The sequence below is a fragment of the Neopelma chrysocephalum genome, unplaced genomic scaffold (genome assembly GCF_003984885.1).
Source record: "Neopelma chrysocephalum unplaced genomic scaffold, ASM398488v2 Primary Assembly neopelma1_94, whole genome shotgun sequence".
Classification (NCBI taxonomy): Eukaryota; Metazoa; Chordata; class Aves; order Passeriformes; family Pipridae; genus Neopelma; species Neopelma chrysocephalum.
In genome coordinates, this window is record NW_020897756.1 from 668,482 (window position 1) to 684,572 (window position 16,091).

At 46.1% G+C, this 16,091-nt stretch overlaps 2 protein-coding genes across 4 annotated transcripts; one reads left to right on the top strand and one right to left on the bottom strand.

The window, feature by feature from the left end:
• Nucleotides 1-840: 840 nt before the first annotated feature.
• OSER1 (oxidative stress responsive serine rich 1) lies at nucleotides 841-7,216 on the bottom strand. 3 transcript variants are annotated; one of them, XM_027693876.1, is made up of 5 exons: nucleotides 7,132-7,167; nucleotides 5,430-5,639; nucleotides 4,151-4,264; nucleotides 2,384-2,497; nucleotides 841-1,649 (listed from the first exon to the last, which is right to left on the bottom strand). In XM_027693876.1, the coding sequence occupies exons 3-5, from the start codon at nucleotides 4,228-4,230 to the stop codon at nucleotides 959-961; spliced, it is 885 nt and encodes a 294-aa protein (XP_027549677.1). In that variant the 5' UTR covers nucleotides 4,231-4,264; nucleotides 5,430-5,639; nucleotides 7,132-7,167; the 3' UTR covers nucleotides 841-958. The 3 variants fall into 3 exon arrangements, with proteins under 3 accessions (XP_027549677.1, XP_027549675.1, XP_027549676.1); XM_027693874.1 differs by lacking the exon at nucleotides 5,430-5,639 and having other exon boundaries at nucleotides 7,132-7,216; XM_027693875.1 differs by lacking the exon at nucleotides 7,132-7,167 and having other exon boundaries at nucleotides 5,430-5,965.
• LOC113972598 (oxidative stress-responsive serine-rich protein 1-like) lies at nucleotides 7,214-12,534 on the top strand. The gene is made up of 4 exons (XM_027693877.1): nucleotides 7,214-7,286; nucleotides 8,125-8,245; nucleotides 9,720-9,830; nucleotides 10,443-12,534. Exons 2-4 carry the CDS (start codon nucleotides 8,169-8,171, stop codon nucleotides 11,125-11,127), a joined length of 873 nt encoding a protein of 290 aa, XP_027549678.1. The 5' UTR covers nucleotides 7,214-7,286; nucleotides 8,125-8,168; the 3' UTR covers nucleotides 11,128-12,534.
• The last annotated feature ends 3,557 nt before the right edge of the window (nucleotides 12,535-16,091 follow it).

Below are 16,091 nucleotides of genomic sequence, written 5' to 3' on the forward strand. Positions count from 1 at the left end.
AAAAACCCTCAACCACCAGAGCGTGTCAATTAAGACCACTGAAGTGAGCAAATGCTGCTTTGGCCTTCATTAAAACTACACTGAACAGAGCCCACAGACTCGTTTTCCCTTTGGTTAACTGCAGCAGTAATTCCCCTAAAGGACACAGCAGTTTCTCCTGCTGCAGACAAGTCTCTAAAACCTGTTAGACATTTAATAAAAGGTTTGCTTTCCACTTTCCCAATATTTTCCACTGATCAATGCTACAGAGATCAGAAACCTTTTGAAACAATCTTGCTTTGATCACCCAAGTTTCTTTTCTCAACAGGTAGCCCGGCAAGGAAATGCTGTTAACTCAAGAGCATCTGACTACATTAACCTTATCCCAGACAGGGAAGGAGGATGCCTGATCAGCCCATCAGAAATAAAGCCTCTTCAGGCACAAAGAAATACCAATGCCTCTACTCAAGAAGAGGTGACTGCATCTCCTGAATTTGCCCAGAGTGGTAACAGTACCAAGGGGAGATGGTCACACTCCTTTATGAAAAAAACAAAATCAGAGGCAGAAACATCCAAAACCACAAGCCTAAGTGTTAAAACCTGAGGTCAAAGTGATTTCAAAGAAACTGAATTACTCCAGGTGTCTGACAATAAGGGCTCTAATCACCATGCAAAACAGGGACTCTTTTCCTCCAGCAAAACAAAAAGAGGATTTTGAAAACAAAAATAGAATTTCCCAAGTGTTGGGTCTTAAGTACAGGCAGGTACAATCTAGGTACGTTTTACCTCGTTATCTATTCCAAGCTTAAATTATAATGCTGAAACTAAACTGTTGGTCCAGCTTAAATAATGAACATCAGCTGAGATGCAAAGAAGTGTTTTTATTGCAAGTGAGCAGGGAGTGGGTTGGACCTTCACATGAGTGTGACAGCAGATTTAAACCAGCCACCCTTCTGGTGCTCGTTAATGCTCACTGCTGTCAGGTGTACATCATTTCGGCCATGTGAGACATTTTCTTTGGAATATACAAGTAATACTCCATGTATCCCGAAAGGTCTTCAATTGTCACATCATCCACAAAGGCCCTGGCTTGCTCAGAGCAAGAGCGTGGAGAACTTGAGGGAGTTCTTGATGGCAAAGGCTGCGAGTGATCCTCAGAAACTGTTCTATCAGGTGCCAGGGGGAGGGTGTTCTGCAAGCCAGAGAATTTGTACACTTCCATGTCATGCCACAGTTTGCACTGACAGGCTTTACCTGCACATGCACACGGCTTACTCGTGCTCAGCTTGCACATGGACTGGAAGTCAGAAAGCTCCGTAGTCTTTAGGCTGGCTTTGGACACCAGAGAAGCTGCAGCTGGAGAGTTCTCCTGCCTGTTCTCCGATGTCAACTGTGTAACAGAAACCCCCAAAGACTCAACCTCAGCTCCCTCCTGGCCAACGTCGGGAGCGGTGCTGCATCGTCCGTGTGCACCAGCTTCCCTGGGGACTGGCATCCCAAACCCACTGCTGTCATCCTGGGCATCCATCTGGCTCTTCTGCACCAGCTGGCTGCACGTGGAATGCGATTTTGTGCTGCAGTGGATGAACTTTGGAGGGTGAAGAATGGGAGACTTGGAACGCCTGCGACGCTGGGTTCTCACCACTCCTCTCGGAGGCTTCTTCATAGACCTGCCAGGGAAGGACACAAAAGGGAGTGAAGATTCACTACAAGACTTGTTGCTGGGTCACAAACAGCACTGGGCAAAATCCCTACTGCATTTATACTGCATGCAAGAGCCTTAAACTCAGTGTTCTGCTATCTTGGAATTTGACTTTGTACTAGTCAAGCAGCTTATAAAATACAAAAGGAACACTAGAGAAAGGAACCCAGAAGAGTGGGTTTTTAAAGTTAGAAAATTAGTAAAGCATGTGAGATATGACAAAATAACCCCTAAGAGAAGGACAAAGAACAAGAAGGCAGCACAAAAGTAATGAATCCAGGGCAAAGGAAGCTTTTGTTTCAGATGAACATGAAGTTCTGCACAGACACTCCAGAAATCAATTCTTTATTTTAATCTAGTTCCCAAGGCACAATGACAGCTTCTGCAACGTCAAAAGATGATTGAAAGAGGTGCATTCATCATTGTCTGATTCAAAACCAGCAACTCACATTTGTATTGAGAAACATCTGTAACGTTTAGCAACCTACAGCTGACCAGCATTTCACTTCACATAACTGTAAATAAGAATAGCAGTCATATATGAACAGGAAAAGGTGAGGTGCAGTATTTGAAACAGTTCTTTAATAAAGCACATTCAGGTTCCTTGTTTAGGGGGGTACTTATTAGAAACCTTGTCTATTTAAAATTCCCTTCCAATGCAGTATCATTTGAAGTAGTCTGATAATCCCAAGCTTCTCTTACCCATGCCAGGTTTCCTTAGAAGCACACACAGTCTTAGGTTTGGTTTCATCTGCCACTGTTCTAACTAGTGCTCTGGGACTTGTCCCTTCACCCACAGAGAGAGAAGTAGTAGATCTGTGAAAGACAGAATGAGCAGTTAACAGCTTAGACTGGTTAGCAATATGGTTATGAAAAAAAACCCCTTATTAATCTTCTTTCCCAGAAAACATTGCTCCAAATCATTTAGAATATGTCTTGAAATCCTGCCCATAAAGACCTAAATTAGAAGGATAAGTGTTTACATATTCCTATCTCAAAGGTTTGTATAACTCTTTCACCAAAGGATGCCATTCAGACCCAAACCCCACGTGTCAGTGACGAACACACACAATGACTAAATTTCAGCTTCCCGAGAGAGGGGAGGGGAAAAACACCATCACTGAAGAAACACGTCTCTTTTTCCAGAGACAAATAAGCCTTTCTTTCCTAAAAATAAATGTTCTTTGGACATAAATAGACTTTGTTTAGCTGAAGAACACTTGAGCCTCTGTCTAGGGCAACATAAGCTAAAACTCCTCATACTACTGAGCAACACAGACATGTCAGACCTTCAACTTCTACTCAAGCCAGGGACCTTAGAATATTTACTAAATTTTCTGGTGCTGTAAGTTCATCCCAGACTCCTATTTGGAACGAGCTGTAATAAGAACAATTTTTCTCAGTTGTGACTTCACACATTACACTGGAATTCACAAGAAAATTATTTTCCGAATCCTGTATTAAATTAGTTCGTAAGTAGGGTGGGTAACCTGAGAAATGAAAATGAGTCCCCACACACTAATCTAGGATGGGGTTAAGAGAATCCAAATACAAATCCTTAAATTTCCATTTAAAGGACAGTGAACACAGAGAAGAAAATTGAAGGCCACCAGTAAAAATTCCAAAGTAACTAAGTATGCCCAGCTAGGGGGTGGGACTAGAGATACTGAAAAAAGGAGAGGCAATTCACTACTAATGAGTTTAATTACTTAAAAGAAAGATAACTTTAGAAGCCCATCTACTCACAGTCTCAGCTCTGTGGTAATTCTATTGATCTTTATGTGCTGCCTTACCTACACCTTCATTTCAGGGACTGTATAATTGCATCACTGACTGCAGCTTCCTGATCATAAAAATGATCAGAAGATACACAGTGTTTGTGTTCTCTTACCTGGGTCAGTGAGGGTAAGTGCCACTTGTCAGATCTCCCATGAAACAAGACAATACAAAAAGCATTCTTTCCCATGTAATGATTTTGGTTATAAACAGAACATTTGTGACAGCAATGAAAATAGTTTGTGTGGGAATCATGCACTGAATCTAATGCACTCTTTCAGTGACATGGAAAGAAAGTTTCTCTCCCGGGAAAAGATGGGAGTTTATTCTCATGCCAGGCCTTCAGAGCCATGACAACAGGCTAACTTCAACAGCAGAGTTCTAGCACTATGGACTCCAGTACTGGTGAACTCCGGCAGGCAGATTAATGCCAAAATTCATTTCAAGCATGCTGTCAGCTGCTGATGGTTGTGAAGTTTGTTTGAAGCTGCAAGCTGACAGCAATCAAACAAATTACAATTCCTTGAGAAGTGCAGTCCACAGGTAGGGAATTCAGTTTGTTTAACTATAATGAAGGCTTTCCATGCCTAACCTTTTGCAGTTACCTAATTCCCTCAAATTTCACAGCAAGGGTGTTCCCCTCGAGTCCATTTGTAGTATGTTAACTCTGTGCCTCCCTGTGGTGTTACTTACCCAGCTGTGTCAACTCTCAGCTTTTTGAATGCTGTCTGCAGGCTTTCTTCTTCTCCATCCTTAGCTTCTGATTTCATCATTGGGATGGCCAGAAGGTGATGGAATTACCATGTACTGCTACAAGCAGAAAAAAGGCATAAGAAAAGAAAGGCCAAATCCTTGTTGAAAACATTAGTTGCCCAGCAGCACCGTAATACATGAAAATAAACTCAAAATAGCACACTGTGCACACTAAGCTGAGGTCATTCTACTAGAACATTTCTGAAAGCTGATTCAGAACCAGCTTTATGACACCCAAGAATGAAACAAACAGTCTCTTGTAGCTGAAGTAGCAATTCAAAGTAAAATGTGGTGTCAACAAGCATCTTGCACATCCATTACAGTCCAGTAAGTCTGCTACTTGTCTTACAGAGTTACCACAATAATTGCAGAAGAGGGGAAAGTGAGAAGGAGCACCACCACTAGAAACAGTCAATCTGTTACGACTGTTATTTCCACATCTGGGACTTGATGTTACGCATATATTTAAAAAAAACTCAAACCAACAGATTTTTCTTAGAACAAGATAAAGTTTTAAGCCAAATAACATTTTTTGAATTTATGTCTCGGCCCCAGTAAGAGCCATACAATCCTATCAGAACATGGTATTGCAAATAGCCATTAAAATGTTCCAATATCAGTTGGTGAACAAGTACAAATGCAAATGAATACAACCAGCAGGCAGCAAGCCTTGTTTTAAATAATAATAATAAAAAAAAGAATTGATAAAACTGGCTGATGGTTGTTTTTTTTTTCTAATCTACCCTGGCTGTCATTTAATCTACTACACAGGAATCTCTAAATATTTTTAAATTTGATGCTCTCCAGGCTCTCTGGAGGTCAGACACCAGTGGTGAACCCCAGGGTCAAGACTGATCAATCCTTTTCAACATCTTCATTAATGATCTGGCTGATGTGGCAAAGCACCTTCAGCAAGTCTGCTGTTGTCACCAAACTGGGATGAGGGGCTGATACACCAGTGGGACCTCGACAGGAACCTCATGAACTTCAACAAGGGGAAGGGCAAAGCCCTGCCCTGGGGAGGAACGAGCAGAAAAGGCCCTCGGGGTCCTGGTGGACACCAAGATGGACATGGGCCAGAAACAGGCCCTTGTGGTAAAGGGACTAAGGTATCCCAGGCTGCAAATCCAGGGAGCTGATCCTTCCCTCTGTTCAGCACTGGTGAGGCCACAGCTGGAGTGTCCAGCACTGGGTTCCACAGCACAGGAGACACACTGACCTGCTGGAGAGGAGCCAGCGAAGGGCCACTGAGATGAAGAAGGGACTGGTTATCTGAACATCTGCAGCTCAGTTACTTATGCAGACAGAGAGGGGCAATCTCTGCTCCCTCATCACCTCAATCCCCTTGGAGGTGGCAGCTCTCCCTGCTGTTGTTCTGGCTGCTCCCTGTGCTGTGATTTTACCTGGACACCCTGGATTGCAGACAGCTCTGATGACACACACAGAAGGATAATGTATCATAACAATTTCAAGGCACATGTTGTCCAGTGAGTCAGAGAGTGAGTAAACACGAGAGGAACTTACACAGACACTGACAACAGGAATCTGAGCAAGTTACTATTTCATATACTCTCTTAGCCAAATACTACTGCTTTGGTAAAACAGAGGGTCCCTACTTCAGTTTTTTCCTTGGCCCCCTTAATCATCTTCAGATGATTCTTTAAAATAAAATAAAATAAAAAAATCAGGCTACATATTTTTTCTTTTTTTCATACCAAACTCCTGTATTATATAACCTTAGTAGGGGGATGAGGGTTAAAATTTTAAAAATCATTGTACATGACTGAAAATATAGTACCAGTTTTAGATGAAATATTTTATTGTGCTGCCCTTCATCACCAACACAGGAAATGCTCAAAACAATGCAGAACTTATTTAGATAAAAGCCCCACTCACTAGGTGATAAAGCATAAGCTTAAGCATTTCAGACACACCAGCCAACTAGCACCGATTTAAAAAAAATCAATTACTGCGAAAAACAACCAAAGTTCAACATCGTGCCAAAAACCACACTGAAACTGATGTTTTCTGCCTTCTAGAAAGATACACATCCACCCTTTTCCATTTAATTTTCAGCTATTTCCCAGCAACACCGGACAATTAACCCAGCTGGGTGCACTGGCAAGGGAATCCACCACAGCTCACAGGGCAACATGGCACGAGCACATCCTTTGGATCATCATGAGCTCCGGCACCCGGAGCAGGGACACGGGCCCCCAGGACAAGTACTTTTAAACATTATATTTTAAAATTTTATCTTTCAAAATTTTACAGTTTTTAAATTTCGTATCTTCAAAATTTTACCTTTTAGAATTTTATAGTTTTTAAATTTCATATCTTCAAAATTTTATCTTTCAAAATTTTACAGTTTTTGAATTTCAGCTCTTCAAAGTTTGTTTTATCTTTTAAAATTTTAAAGCTTTAAAATGTTATACTTTTAAAATCTCATCTTTTAAAATTTTAAAGCTTTTAAGTTCTACACTTCTAAAATTTTACACTTCTAAAATTTCATCTTTTTAAAATTTTTCTTTTAAAATTCCCATTTAAAATATTTTTCGTATTTTTGAATTTCGCATTTCTACATCTTCCGTGTTTTGTTTTGTTTTAAATCTCCCGTTCTTAAATTTGACACTTTCGAATTTGGTGGTTTTTTTAAATCCCGTATTTTTAACACCACCCACCCCCCTCGGACTCTCCTCCCCAGCCCATCCCCGACCCCCGCGGCGGGGCCGGGCCGTGACTCAGCGCGGACCCCGCGGGGCTCCCCCGACCCAACGCGGGGGGAACCGCGCGGGAGAGGCTCGCCGGGGGGACACGACAGCGCTGACCGGCCCCGGGGGAGCGAGAGGGGTCAGGGACAGGGGATGAGGACGAGGACAGGGACGAGGATAAGGATGGGGATGAGGGAGCCCCGCACTCACCGCGCTCAGGGCCGGGCCCGGCGCCTCCCGCCGCCCCCTCAGGAACAGGCGGCGCTCGCGCACGCGCGCAGCGGGGGCGGGCGGGGCCCGGGCGCGCCCTCGCGGGGCCGTGACGTCACGTCCTGTTGTGCTGCGCGCCCCCGGGAAGGCGGCGGGTGAGTGACGGTACCGGGACCCCCGGGACACCCCCAGGATACCCCCAGGATACCCCCAGGATACCCCCAGGATACCGGGGCAGCCACCACACCGCCCCCGGGGATGGGGGCGCGGAGGGGCCGCCGCGGGTGTTCCCGCGCAGAGGCCCCGGGGCAGGGGGCGGCGGGGCCCGCGGGGCCCGGGCTCGGGCTGGGGCGCGGGGGGGTCACGGAGGCCAGTGCCGGCCGCCCCGGTGGGAAAAGGGTCCGGAGGAATCTCAGCGAGGTGTGTGATGGCCGCAGGGTGGGCGCGGAGGGGACAGGGTCGCGCCGCGCTCAGCGGTGCCCGGGTCGGGAGCAGAGGCCGTGAACACGCCCTGACACACGGGAGGTGCTGCCCGAGCGGGGGGAGCACTGAGGGGGACTGAGCCCTGGGCGGCTCTGCGGCCTTCCCTCCTTGGGGGTATTCTAGAGCTACCTGGGCAGCCAGCTCGGGGTGGCCCTGCTGGAGCAGTAAAGCAAGACCTGCGGGATCCCCTCCAGCCTCAGCCAGCCTGTGGTTCTGTATGTTCCTGAGGCTCTGCTGCCCGTGCCGTGCTCACAGCTCCAAGTTACATATGGATTGATAGGATCCATAACATTTGTTCACTCATGGGTAAAAAGACTCCCTGTTATTTTTGACACAGGCTGTGCCTGCTCTGAGAAACTCGGGGTTCACAGTGAGCAGCCCTGGGCAGGCCTGATCACAAAGGAGTGGTGTTGCCCACAGAAGAACGAGCACCCATGGCAGGGTCAGTCAGTTTTGTACAGACCACGTGTGTTCAGACCTCAGCATCAAATCCCAATCTCTATATTTCAGTTTATTCTATATGGCACGGTTGGTTACCCACTGAGAGCTCATCAATGGACTTGGAAGCTAAAGATGAAGAGGAAGAGAGTCTACAAACAGCATTCAAAAAGCTGAGAGTGGATGCAGCAGGGTAAGTGAGCAACCAAAAGGGCCATGTAATCTGTCAGATTTTTGTTACTTGTTTGTATTTGTTTGCTGTTATTTTGCGTTTCAAAAAGAAAAAGTAGTTTGGTGAAAGTTTCTTTGCTCTTCAGGAGAAGACAACTGCATCACTTCAGATGAAATATAGTAATTATAACTGTCTATTATGCAAAGGAGTACTTTATTACAGACTAATTCTGACACAATATCCAACTGAAATTACGCAGTGACTGTATGGAAATACAAATGACTTGCCCAAAGCAGTGAACCCACTCTTAACTGTCAGGGTAGCTGTAGTCACCTGCTGTGATACAGAGCTTGTTTCTGGTTTCAGGGGATTTTGTGGAGCAAAATGCAGCCATTCTGGTATTAAAAACTTGCTCCATAACACACTGGGTGTGCTGATTATATGCAGGATAAGATTTTCCTTAAAAGTAGGAGCTAATAAATGTCTAACGCTGTGAGGCAGTTCACTTGGAAGTCTTTTAGGAATTCACAGACACAAGAGAAAGCTTTGTATTGCCATTGTTACCCTGTGAATTCATCTCCACAGCCATCAGAAATGCAAACTCAGGACTTCCTCTGCATGTGGAAATACACTTTGCTACTCGTTTCCTCTGCTTCAGGAGGTCTTCTGAGAAGTGTGGAAAAAAATGGCTGTTCTCCAACATGAGCTGTGCTTATTAGACATCCCACTTCTGATGTAGTACCAGTGGTAGACTGTGTGGGGTTCTGGGTGATTACTGATGATACCTTCTTAGGCATAAAAAGATCTTGTTTTGCAGGCATGTGTTTTGAACTGCTCAAGTCTTGTGAATCATCCCTTCAGATCAGCTTTGGGCAGAGTGCTGGGGCTCTTTGCTAGAATTTCAGCCTTGTTTCCTACAATTTCCTATCCGGTGTTCCAAATCATACCTACAGCCATCATAAATACAGATTCGTGTGCTGAGGCATTTATGTTTGTCATCTGGACTTCCAGGGTCATTCCATGTTTATCTGGGAAATTTAATGATAAATGAACCAGTAATCTGTCCTTATCTGCTGTACCTCATCCCCTTCCCCACTGACTCCCCCTCACCCTACTGCTCCTGGTTCCTGACTTTGCATTTCAGATGAGTGAGAGTCTATTTTAACAACTATTGTCTGACCAGAATGCCTGGAACCTAAGTTTACATTCCTTTAATGTGTCATTTTGCTACAAATAGGGCATGACATCAGCCTCTGGGCATTTTGGCCACCTTTCATTTCATCTCACCTATCTTTAGCCACTCGACTGAGGCCAGTATAGTACAGAGGGCTCGGATAAATCCCTGTAATGCCCTGTTTCTACCCACTGACTACAGAGGAAGTCAAGGCTGGGAATTTGACTGTGATAGCTGAGCATCCAGAGGGAACAGGCTGAATCTGGACCTCTGGAGCTGTGTGTTCAGGCATTGCTGTGACGTGGCATTTCCCTTCCCCAGATGCATTGCAGCTCTGGCCGTGGGCGACGGGACGATCCTCAGAACAACAACAAGAGCAGCCGTGGATGGAGCCAAGCAACAGACTGTCTGTTCCAAGGAAGCGTGGCATGGGTAAAACATGAGACATTTAACAGTTGCAGGCTGCTTTCAGTGCCAGTTGTTGTTAATTAGTTGCTTCAGCATATCTCTTCTCTCCTTTCTATTACAAATTTTTTCCATAATCAATACGACGTTTTTAAGGGGATTTCATCAAAGCCTTCAAAAACAATATTGTCTCTTCTCTTAGAGAAGGTTCCTAAAACTTCCTTTTCCACTGATTTCCTCAGTAGTCCTTTGCAACCCCCTCTCACCTCATTCTTGGGTTATTTTATATCTGTATCGAAGTATCTGGATATTCAGGGTGATTCTGCCAGCAGCTCCAACTGGTACAGGTTCTCTACTACAGTTCAGCTTGGGATGACAAAGTATCATTTGCTTAACACAGGAGATTTGGGGGAGGCACCTTGAATAAGGGCTGTTTGTACATGTCTTTCCTTCGGGGGAGCCCAAACTTTTTCGGAGTCCTCCACTGCTCCTGTCAGGGATAGTAAGTGACCAGTCACCTGGTTTTTCTAAGCAGAAAAAAAAAAATCTTCTGAAGCATTTTTAGCCACATTTTAGAGCTTGCTGAGCTATGCTGTGGATTCTGCAGTTACCTACCTGCCCCCCATTGTAACCCTGCAGGTGTGTGAGAAAGCCTTCCCGAGGATCGGCAAGGGTCCCGCGCCGCCGGCGCTCCAAGTCTCCGGTCCTGCATCCTCCCAAATTTACATATTGCAACATGAAAGCCAACAGCCAGCTGAAACACAAATCCCAGGCAGACACATCGAAGGGCATCGTCAGCTCAGACGTTTTTGTCCCGGCAGAACACGGTACCAAGGACGGGCAGGATCCTCCCCTCGAGGCCAGCGAGGGCAGAACTGAACCGCGGGAAGCTTTCGCCGCCGAGGAGCCTTTGGAGAAGTCGAGAGAGCATTGCCCTGCTCCGCCCTCCTCCTTTGAAACCAGCTTGCATTCTAGCCAAACCTCAGATTTCCAGTCCTTATCCATGCTTAGCAACGGCAAGCAGTGCCCTTGTACGGACAAGAAGTGCCAGTGCAAGCAGTGGAGAACCATGGAGGTGTATTCCTTCTCCGGCCTCCGGAGCGTCCTGTCGGAGTGTGAGAAGGCGGTCCTGGGAGTCCACGCCCACTCTCTCCAAAGCAGGTCCCCTTGTGGGACAGCCTCGTCAAGCTCTCCCAGGTCTTGTTCCGAGCAAGCTCGAGCCTTTGTGGATGACGTGACTATTGAAGATCTTTCGGGATACATGGAATACTACTTATATATTCCCAAGAAAATGTCTCACATGGCGGAGATGATGTATACTTGACTGTAAGCAATAGAGAATCCTGAAGCAGAGTTTGTTACAATGGTTGGGTTAATTGCCTTGTCAGTGCCATGTTTTCACTGTTGTGTGTTTGATTAAATGTTTCTTTGCCTCACACAGTTTAGTTTTCTAATAAAATGAAAAATTAAATATAGTTTCCGAGCTTAGTTCTAAAAAGAATGCACTAAAGTCTCTGAATACCTTAAGAAAAGCACTCTAGATCAGAGGAGCTCTGTTTGATTTTTGGTTTTTGCTGTGGATATTGAAGCTCTGTATGCTTTTTCACTATGTTTTGGAAAAAGAAAACCAAACCAAAACAAAAAAACTTCAGTTTGTTTTTTTTTTTGAAATTTTGCAGTGTTTGGAAGGTTCATTCTTTATGTGTCCCAGTACTTAGAGAAAAGTTTCACAGCTGCAGCTCTATGCTCCTCATCCTGCTCTAGGGAGAATGAAAGGGCATTCAGCATTTTGGATAGGATGAATCTCCTTTCCTTGAACACTAGCTGGCTCCTTTTTAGTTGGATCAAATTGTGAATGCTGCTTCCTCACAAATTTTTTGGGAGGTCCAGAACGTGCGGGTGTGTGCTTGGACCCTTCCATAATCTAACTTGCTCACTCTTAAGCAGTTCTATTTTTCTGCAGATAAGTGAAGCTCTTAGAAGTAAAAATATATTTTGTTATTTGTGCTTTACAGATGGAATAATTTAGGGGGGAGTAAAGCAGGCTAACAGATTTTTGGGCTGTGCTGTCTCAGAAGTGGAGATGGTGGAGCCATCAGATTGTTTCTGAGCACGTCTGATACACAAAGCAGTGCGGAAATAGGGTGAACAAGAAGTGTGTATCATCCTGGCTTTGTGCTGTAGAGCTGTGACATTGCTGCTGGTTGAAAATACTGCAATAAAAAACTTTGTTGCCGAGACTTGCATTAATAAATGTTTGTCAAAACCCAGCAAACTAAAGACTGAATAATTTGACTTACACTCATCTCCCCTCGAGACCTTTTTTTTTCTAAAAGAACCCACAACAAAACTGCTTTCAGTGTCAGCTGTACATGCTCAACAACCATGTCTGAGTAAAGTACTGTGATGTTTACTTACATGCTTAAAAATGAGTGGTCAGCAAGCCAAGGAGTCACAAGCAGTTGTGTAAAAATAGATGATAGCAGATGTGGACAGTTGGCCTTGTATTCAGTGCTGGAGAAGGCTCAGACATTGTAGATGATAATCACTGTAGATTTTATTCTAACCATCCCTAAAATTTACACTACACATCCAGGAAGTTCGGATTTAAACTTCAAATAAATCAAAAAACAAGAATACAACTAAAACTGTTACTTTGCTCTTCAGTTTCATGCAGTTGTTTCGCTTCAATATTTGCTCTTACTCAAATTAAATTTAACTGATTTCTCCATTTTCTCAGGTTAGTACTCCACTGTCTCCTTCATTTCCCTCTCCCAGCACTATCCTGCAATACCCCCACACACACACTTTGGGTTTTCTCCTGTTTGCCTTCTTTCTCCCTACAGAAAATCTGGTATAATATGTACTTTGTTTTTAAACACAAATATTTATTAATAGTTACCTTTGCTGCTGCTGCTGTTTTTTGAGGGGTGTTTCTGCTTCAGGAGAGAGTGTCTGCTCCTGCTGTTATTTATGTTTTGGTTCTGTGCCCTCCTTAAAAAGCATTGTAAGGTATTGTTGCTACACACAGGGTTTGGACTCAAACAGTTTCCCTGCCTCTTGGTGAGCATATCCCAGAGTCTGTGTGTGTGAAGCTGGGGCACAGCTCTTCCACAAGCACAAAAATACAGCTATTTAAACCCAGAGTTGGTTGTCACCACTCTGCTCTGCATTTGGAGCCCTATGGAGAGACACAGTGAGGCTCTTCCCCAGAACTGTGGTGTGGCAGCCTGGCTCAAGGTCACCTCAGGCCATTCCTGTTGTTCTGCTCTTCAATAAAATGTGCCCAACCCCAGGAATGTCTGGACTGGTGTTACATAAAACCAGTACTGATCCACCCTGTTGGAAGGGCACATTTTCAGTTGTGGGGCAGGACAACACGCTGTGTCCAGGGAGAGTGGAGGAACTGGGGAAATCGTGGAGGTTAATCTAGTCCAAGACATGCCCTGAAACTGAGGGCTGAGAGGTGAATTCAGGTTGCCAGAAGGGTGGGTGAGAGGGAAGAGTCTGAGAGCAGGTTCTCAGGGAACACTTCCATAGTGTCCTGTGGAGGAGTGGAATAACTGGTAGCGAGAGGGGAAGGAAAAGGGGAAAAAAGAGACAATAAGTCAGTGGTTTTGTGCTCTGCCTGAACCCCCATTTGTGCTAGTGTTTAAGCACATCTAGTGCTGCCTGTGGCAGAGGAAGGGCAGATATTTTGGTTCTTGACTGCAACTATGAGGTTTCCAGCAAATGTACTGAAACATTGCTGCTGACACTGGCACGGCACAAGCCAGCCCCTGGGGGTGAGTGATGGGCCCTAAGAGAGGCCTCAAGCCCAAACTTACTATGTCCTTCAAAGCTGCCTCAGCTCAGCTCATCCACATCACTCTGACAACCCAATGACTCCTGCTTTCTGCCTGCCTGAAACCTCAAGGTTTATTGGAAAACTACCTCTCCTCTGGGAATGCCTGCGCAGCACCATCAGCTTGATTGATGAGCAGAGGTGTCCCAGCACAAACAGTGCTGAGCGCAGCCTTGCTGCTCCCAGCCCACTGCTGTCCCTGCCCCAACAAGCCTGGGGATTTTTTTCCATCCATGGATTCCCTAGGACCTGTCCCTAGACATTCTACAGAAGAATATGTCTAAAATGTTCTGAGAAAACACCAGTGGGCTTGCGGTGCTTCCAGGACTTCCCTCATATTGGATCCCACCTCTCTATTTCCTATCTCAGCAGATCTAGCCTGGGGCTTTTCCAGCAGCTTCCCCTACTCCAGGAACCTTACAAGTTCTTGCCTCTCTAGTATCAGGACTAGTTCAACCAAAGTGGGATGCAGAAGGGCACCCTGGATCAATGAGAGCCAAACCAAATCCAAGCTAAGCTTTGCATTGGCAGATGCTGAATCAGGCCACCAGGAAAAAATCAATGGAGTCATTTCTACAGCCTGATTTCCACCCTCTCCTTCTAAAACAGGGAAGGTTCTGCAAAGTGCCTTGACTGACTCCAGCCTCCTGTTCTCTCCTCTCCGTAACCTTTGCATCAGCTCTGAGACAAGACACCCTGGATTCTGTATTTCCAAACCACCAGCATCCACAATCCTGCTCCAATGGCACCTTCTGCCAGAGCTCTGCCAGTGCCACCGGGTCGGGCTGCACAGCATCCCTTGAGGCAGCCCCACACCGACCCCTTTGGCAGTCAGAGAGGCTGTGGACAAGAACTGAGGATGATCTCAAGGTCACACAAGGTCAGGACACCCCTAAAGGGGGCTGTCACCCCTCCTGTCCTTCAAGCCTTGCTCAGTTTAGCAAGCCAAAACTCACCTAAATAAATAAGCCCCTCCAGAGTTACCATGTACTCCCAATACCAAGACAGATGCAGTGACCTGTCATTTTTTATTCCCCATGGTGCAGCATTAATTCATCACAAAATATACCACTAGATGGGGCCTTCCAGACAGCAATTCAGGGAGAACCACTGCTCCCTGGTAAATCTGCTTTTTGCCTTTTCTAAACCCAAAGTGTCCCCTTCCAGTGAAAGGAGCCCCAAAAGATGCTTCTTGGGCAGAAAGGGGAGGGCAGGATGGTGCTGCATGGTGGGGCCAGATCTTCAAAGCTCAGTTTTCCATGAGTTTGCAGCCCAAAAGCAGAGGCCAAGCAAGAGCCTGGCCCTATGGGTGTCCCTGAGGCCAGTGCAGGGTCTCCGAGGATGGGGATGGAGAATGGTTTGAGGGGCTGCTGCCTAGGGGGGAGAAGGCAGAGAGGAACCAGGGCAGAGCACAGCACTTCCCAGTCTCACTCCTCCCATCACCCTCCTGCACTCCCTCAGGAGCAGGACATCACGGCTTCAAAGAATTCATTTTCACCTCCCAGTGCCCAGAAAACTTCTCCTTGCAGTATGTTCAACCGGGTGCCAGTTTGGCCCCACTCCCCCTCAGTGCTCCTGGGTAAAATGTGCCTCAGTTTCCCCACTCGAACCAGCTCTTCCAAACCCTCCCCTGTTTCCAACCTCACCAGCTCCAGTGGTTTGCACTGAGAGCCCTTGCCCAGCCCTCAGACACAGGCTGGCTCCCTGTGCCTGCAGAACCCTCTTCCCCATCCTCTCCAGAACCTGCTCCTGTAACCCCCATAACTGGGCTGGCTTCATCCCGCAGCACTGGCAACAGTTCCAAGTGTGGGAAATTATCTCCAGGCTTCCAGATTGCTGGAGATGGAGCATGACAAAGCCAAGTGTCATAAAGCACAGGTGCAGATGTCCAGGTCGCTGTGTCCAGAAAGGGGTCAGCTGCCTGCCTACCTTTACCTGCAAACCTCTGGGTGATGCTCACAGGACTTGGAGAACAGCAGTTCCAGAAGCCCCAGTGCTCTCCAAGTCTCCTGGCTGGTTTGGAATTGCGGCACACCTTGCTAATTCTGGAAGTGACCCCCAGCTGTGCCTACTTTGGCACAGGACAGCAGTCCAGTTTGGGCAGGCACCCCAGGGCTCCAGAACAGAGCAAGGACTCCTGGGCTCTACCCCAGCACAGGCTGCATAACACCCGTTCGGCAGGAATTAATCCGTGTTCTCCAAAAATCACTGAATAAATTTAAAGAGCCATTGCTGCTGCTTCTTCCCATGAAGGCTGCAAGGCAGGCAGGACACCTTCTAGGTGTTTTAAAGCCGGTATCCATCCCTGTGGCTATTTATTGCACATCCACCATATCTAAAGCGGTCAAAAAAAAAAATCATAATCTCTGCTGAAAAAAAAATGTTCTTAAGGAGCCGCAGGGGTTGGAGCTGCCCCGGATTGCCGAGCTGGCGAGCAGGCGGGC